Here is a 7,006-nt window from a genome sequence, read left to right as displayed (position 1 = left end):
TTATATTTACAGATTAATTTAGCGCGCTTCTTTTGGTAATTATTGCTTAACATGAATGGCAATCCAGAGAATGTGATGCGCCATAATAGTCAACCTTCATCTGAGTAAATGCAATAGATTCCAGCTTTCATAACATTCATGAAAAATTTGGCATAGTTAAAGGAACTCTTAGTAACTGTACTGTACAAACAAACATATAATTATCTTAAAGGAACACTATAGTTACCAAACCAACTTTAGCATAATGAGGTAGTTTAGTCTATAAATCATGCCCTGCAGTCTTACTGCTCAATTCTCTGCCATTTAGGAGTTAAATCACTTTTTTATGCAACCCTAGTCACACTGCACTACATGTGACTAACAGCCTTCCTAAAAACTCCCTGTAAAGAGTCATCTAATGTTTACACTTCCTTTATTGCTAATTATGTTTATGTAATAATTAGAATTTATTATCTCCTGCTCTGATAATAACTTGCTATACCCTGCAGGAGCCTCTTGTATGTAATTAAAGTTCAATTTACAGAGCAAGATATATAAAATATTTTAAAGTAAGTTACATCTGATTGAAAATGAAACCATTTTGTTTTCATATAGGCTGTGCCAATCACAGCCAATAGAGGTGTGGCTAGGGCTGTATAAACAGAAACAATGGTGATTTAACTCCTAAATGGCAGTGAACTGAGATGTGAAACCAAAGATTAATGATCTACACACAAAAACTGCTTCCTTTTCCTAAAATGATTTTGGTGACTATAGTGTCCCTTTAAGTAAATTAAATTTTATCTGTGGCAGAAGAAATGTTTCTTCACAGTAAGCAAAAAAATTATATGAGGTATTTTACCTACAGATGTTGTTTTCTTTTTATTTAATAAAAACATTTAAAAGTGGTCTCAATGTTTTTATATTATGAAACCATGAATAAATATTGGCTTTATGAATATTTAATAATGTAGGTAAATATCTAGCATTTTGTTGTCAAGAAGGATTCATTTACCTTTTTAGGTAAATTTGGAGTCAAGGAAATTGTGACATATAGAGGCTATTAGCAGAGAACTGGCCACCCTGGCGCTTTATTATTAATGATGCTTTATAGGCATACTTATGTGTAAACAAACACAGAAACGCCTGTCTTATTTATTAAGAGGAAGGACATTTAGGAACTCACTGATCAACCTACTCATGTGCATTAATCTCCTATCCACAGTCCACATGTTATAAATGCTGTGGCAGTACTACTGTCAGGACAGTCGGTGCAGGTGCACTGGGGTCCTGAGGCATTTGGGTCCTATTGGGTAGCCCATCCACTTGGGCAAATCCAGTAGGCTGCCAGATGTGATAAGGGGCATGGTTGTGTGTTGGCAGTTAATGATGGGAGGAAGTGAATATCAACAAAACATACAAAGACACCCTTCCAATCAAACATCAGCACTATATGCAATCGAACACCAACACTATATGTCAATACACCTCTACTATCAAAGGCCCACACTACATACCAACACACTGTTACAATCAATCATCAACGCTACATAAAAACAAACCCCTGTATTAAAAACACAAAAACCTATACACAAACACACCCCTGCATTCAAACACACTATGCACAACTATGCCACTGCTTTCAAGTAGAAACAGTACATACAAACACAACTACATTCAAACACTATACGCAAACAGACCCCTATGTTCATACACACATATTTCGCAAATAATGCTTACATTCAAACATACAAACACTGCCCACAAATAAAACCCTGCAAACGTTGAGCAAATGGTGGATCCCCATCTGGCAATGCATCGTGGGAGATGTTTAACAGATGGGAATCTACCTATTGGCCACCCTTATGCAAGGAGAAGAGGCAAAAAATATTTTTGCACCAGCACTCTTTTATATCAGTATTGCCACTGGAAGAATGTAGAGCATACTAACTGATGCAAATATATATTCTGCCAATTACAAGTATGCAGAGAGAATATTGGGAAAAGATTGGTGAAATCATTCAGAAATGTAAAGGAGGTAAACATGTTTGGTTTACCTGCAGAATACCTCACACAGTAAACACTTCATTAGTTCTTACATGGATGGTTAATTGCAAATGCTACCTGCTCAGAGATGACATTGTATCTTTCAATGTATACACAGTTGATTATTTGCGATAGCATCAATAGATTGAACACAGATTGAATGGCTAAATGTACATTATAGGGTTATTTACTAAAGTTAGAATTCAAAGTAAATTCAAAGTGAATTTCAAATTCATGGCCAAAGTAGCCAAATTTAAAATAACTCTTATTCAGCTATGCTTTAAATTTGGCTAGTATAGATTAAAATTTGACATTCACTTTAAATTATCACTTCAGTAGTTAACCTCGCATGAGTGTCCTTATACATTTATTGTTTTAATTATTTAGAGATTGAAAGCTAAAATGCAAAAAAATTAGTAGCCAAAAATATTTATAATTTTTTTTAAGTAATACACAAGCTATTAATAACTCAACACAAACGTGGGTTTTAGAACATTTATTTCAAGAGTTAAATAACTGTAAATAACGTTGAACTGGCAAAGCAGTAACAAGATTAACTGGTTAGATACGTATTCTGTCATAATCATCAAACAACCCTCACAAACTGACATAAGTACTGCAATAAGCAATGCAACCCCACCCCCTTTTCACGCCTATATTGTGGATAAAATTGTGAGTTGCTATACACAAAATATACTTTTTGGATAAAAACAAAGAACCATCCAATTAACAAACGTTTTCATAAATGTTTAACTGTGGCATAAGATATTTTTTTCGGTAAGGAATTTTGCATGCTATTTATTTGCTTTAATTGTCTGTCATGCCTTAACTTAAATCTTGATAGAATGTTCCAATTAATGTCTACGTGCAACTGATATTCTATGGACACCAGAATTCACTTTTGGCTTAATAGTGACATGATACTTCTTCTTGCCAAGAACTGGCCAATGATGTTAACAAACAGCATTTAACAATAAAATTGATATCTAATCATTTTTGCCTACTGGCCTACTTGGAGAATGCTCTGTTACACTATGGAGGCACAACACGTTAAATAGTTTGTGTAGTATAAAAACACTTGTGTTATAACAATACACAAGCAACAAAAGCTGTTATATTAGCAATGTAAACTGTTTTCCTATGCAAATTGATAACACATTTTCTCATTTTTTTTGTTGTTTTTAAAACAGTGAAGAATATGTAGTATTTGTATTTGTTTAATTGTAATTAATAATTTATACACTCTATCCCAATTTTTTATTTTTGTATCTATTATGCATTAAAAAAAGAACTGTGGTTAAAAAAATATATCTTTTTTTTGGAGAACAGTTTTAATTGCCAATGAAACAGAATACTTTTCTACCACAATAGAAGCATGATCTTCTATACTTTAACACAAGTGTTTTGAAATAGTTGAAACAGTATATGTTAGACGGATACGCTGAAACACTGAACACTGAAAAAAAAATCCTGATTAAACAAAATTAACAGAATGCAACTTCGACACAAAATTATGCTACGATATATAAGTGAACATTATAAGCACACAAAGTTGTTAGTAGTAACTTGTTTCTATATACAGTTTTTTGAACACTGATTGACGTACAAGTGTCCACTAAAATTTTTAATAGCACAATAGGTTTAATCTTTAAAGATTTAGCTGGTTTGTTTCAAAGTATGATGTCAAGTATAAATGTTCCAGCACAGATTAACAACAACAAGAGGACAATTAATCTAATTGTATATGCTTTTCAACTACAGCAATCCACACAGAATCTGTCTCCCTATTCCTTTATCTTTATAGTAAAACACCTCCTGCAATTTTAGCAGCAGTCCAGGGTAAAATATAAATGTTTAAAAACCAAAATTAAAACGGAACATGTTTGTATCTACATTCACCAAAATAAACACATCTAGAAATATTATATTCACAGATTAGAACACCACATTTTAGTGGTGCCAACACAAATATATGCATATTTTTGTTAAATGAAGCATAGTTCTAGAGGTCTACCCAGTACGTGAAGCTTTGACACACATTAGCAAACCTATTTTGGCTAAAGTCACTTGTCCAAAAAGATATTTTATAGTTGTTGCTCCTTTGAGCTTTCCAGAGCACCTGAGACTTGCTTATAGGACTTTAAAGTAGCCAAGGGAATGTCACTCATATGATTACCACTTGTAAAGTGTCCATCACTGCTACCATATTGATTTCGGTCATCAAATTGATTTTTGTTGCTGTCTTCTTTCCAGTTTCTTGTCAATGTGTGTCCATTAACCAATTTGTCCTTCTTAAGCCAATCATTTTGAGGTGCAAAAGAGGAAAGAGGTGATTTTGGTTGCTGATATGGACCAAGACTGGGAGGCATCCAGCAGTTATCAGAATGTCCCAAAACTAGACATTCTTGTGTACACATTTCTGTAGCTTCTGCTAATCCTCTAGGTCCAAGAGGTCCATCTATGAGTAAGATAAAAACAAGAAAGAGAAAACATATCACTTAAAATTGGAATTATTGAACATTTTTTCTATTTGTAGATTTAAAATGTATTATCAAAATACTATTGAGCACAACCACCAAATAAAGCTGTAAGAAAAGAGAATGGTTTGGTGAAAGACTAGCATTTATTTACACATATATTTTACATAAATGCCTTCTCACTTAATAGTGTAAAAAACAAAACTATTATTTCCTGGAGAACCAGAAAAAATAGATGGGTGGATTGGCGCTACTAATGCAAGATGCAACAACTCCCAAGTGCTATATAATCACCAAAACAGCACAACGAGCATACATAAGAAACAACAAAGTAGATTTAGGGAGGTGCAATCAAAGATGAATAATAAACAGATTATACTTATATTAGGTGAATCTTGATTTCAACCTAAGATAAAAAAAAGAAATACATAGCATCATACTGTAACACTTAAAGGCAAATAAAATCGGAGGTAGTGGGTCACTCACGATCTGCAGAGCCTTGGGAAGCAGGCTCTAGCTGTAAAAGCATGTGAATAATAAGCTCTTTCAAGCTATCTCCACCGGTTCCTGGTAATAGGGCAATTTTCCACACCATAAAACACCACAGCGGAATAAATTAAAATAGAAAAGTTTTACTTGATAAAAAGTAATATAAACAAAGGCACAACGCGTTTCGACCGTAACAGGTCTTCCTCAGGTGCATAATCCATATACTGCATTTGATTCTAATTCATACATAAATGTTAATTAAACAATTACAAACATATGTTGATTGGAGGACCATATAAGGTCCTTCAGATTAGCCTCCGCCATATTGGGAAGGTCAAATTTTAAAAAGCTCATACAATCTCCTACAAAACACTTAAATATATCGTTATAAACCTAATTATACATCATGTACCGCATGGACATTCATATCAACAATGTACATGTACTTAGAAGGCCCCCAAATCTCCTCGAAATTTTTCGGCTGTTCTTTCATCCGGGATTCCAAGATGGCGGTCGGGTATCTTCAGTTTTTTCTGACGTCATGACGTCAGCGTGATTTGACCCGGCGTGTCATGTGATCGGGAATTCCTTCGTTTTGCATTGTTGTGTGGGCAAAAGTCCTCTTTACAGAAAAACTGCCATTTTAGAATCTGGCATAAAGTCCACTTGACAGACATGTGTAAAGGAAGTAAACTATTGAATAAAATAAATATCAAAGTGTTACTGATCATCTCCTAATATACATATTTAAAGAGACCCATCATAAAGAGAAGTTAAAAATAAAGAATTTGTTTAAAACATTCTTTATATATTCGGAATTGTATAAATACCATTGATTTTGAGAAAAATGTTGTTTTTAAAAACAACATTTTTCTCAAAATCAATGGTATTTATACAATTCCGAATATATAAAGAATGTTTTAAACAAATTCTTTATTTTTAACTTCTCTTTATGATGGGTCTCTTTAAATATGTATATTAGGAGATGATCAGTAACACTTTGATATTTATTTTATTCAATAGTTTACTTCCTTTAAACATGTCTGTCAAGTGGACTTTATGCCAGATTCTAAAATGGCAGTTTTTCTGTAAAGAGGACTTTTGCCCACACAACAATGCAAAACGAAGGAATTCCCGATCACATGACACGCCGGGTCAAATCACGCTGACGTCATGACGTCAGAAAAAACGGAAGATACCCGACCGCCATCTTGGAATCCCGGATGAAAGAACAGCCGAAAAATTTCGAGGAGATTTGGGGGCCTTCTAAGTACATGTACATTGTTGATATGAATGTCCATGCGGTACATGATGTATAATTAGGTTTATAACGATATATTTAAGTGTTTTGTAGGAGATTGTACGAGCTTTTTAAAATTTGACCTTCCCAATATGGCGGAGGCTAATCTGAAGGACCTTATATGGTCCTCCAATCAACATATGTTTGTAATTGTTTAATTAACATTTATGTATGAATTAGAATCAAATGCAGTATATGGATTATGCACCTGAGGAAGACCTGTTACGGTCGAAACGCGTTGTGCCTTTGTTTATATTACTTTTTATCAAGTAAAACTTTTCTATTTTAATTTATTCCGCTGTGGTGTTTTATGGTGTGGAAAATTGCCCTATTACCAGGAACCGGTGGAGATAGCTTGAAAGAGCTTATTATTCACATGCTTTTACAGCTAGAGCCTGCTTCCCAAGGCTCTGCAGATCGTGAGTGACCCACTACCTCCGATTTTATTTGCCTTTAAGTGTTACAGTATTATGCTATGTATTTCTTTTTTATCTTAGGTTGAAATCAAGATTCACCTAATATAAGTATAATCTGTTTATTATTCATCTTTGATTGCACCTCCCTAAATCTACTTTGTTGTCACTTAATAGTGTGTATACATGCAGTATGGTTATATGCAGACTTTATTTTTTCATTTTGGTAGCATTCTAAACATAACATAGGTATTTGATTATTATTTTACCAAATATTATCTTCGCACTTCATCTGTATTACA

The 7,006-nt window shown here is 33.6% G+C and overlaps 1 protein-coding gene across 2 annotated transcripts in view; it reads right to left on the bottom strand.

Moving 5' to 3' along the window:
• Positions 1-2,548: 2,548 nt before the first annotated feature.
• Positions 2,549-7,006, bottom strand: part of PCDH9 (protocadherin 9) — a 2,224,845-nt gene continuing 2,220,387 nt past the window's right edge. For both annotated transcript variants that reach the window (XM_063425941.1, XM_063425942.1), the window contains exon 6: positions 2,549-4,483. In XM_063425941.1, coding sequence (XP_063282011.1) covers positions 4,110-4,483 — 374 coding nt within the window. In that variant the 3' untranslated portion in view covers positions 2,549-4,109. The remainder of the gene's footprint in view (positions 4,484-7,006) is intronic.

The sequence above is a fragment of the Pelobates fuscus genome, chromosome 1, assembly GCF_036172605.1.
Source record: "Pelobates fuscus isolate aPelFus1 chromosome 1, aPelFus1.pri, whole genome shotgun sequence".
Lineage (NCBI taxonomy): Eukaryota > Metazoa > Chordata > Amphibia > Anura > Pelobatidae > Pelobates > Pelobates fuscus.
The sequence above is the reverse complement of the archived record's forward strand: the minus strand, read 5'-3'. Positions and strand labels throughout refer to the sequence as shown.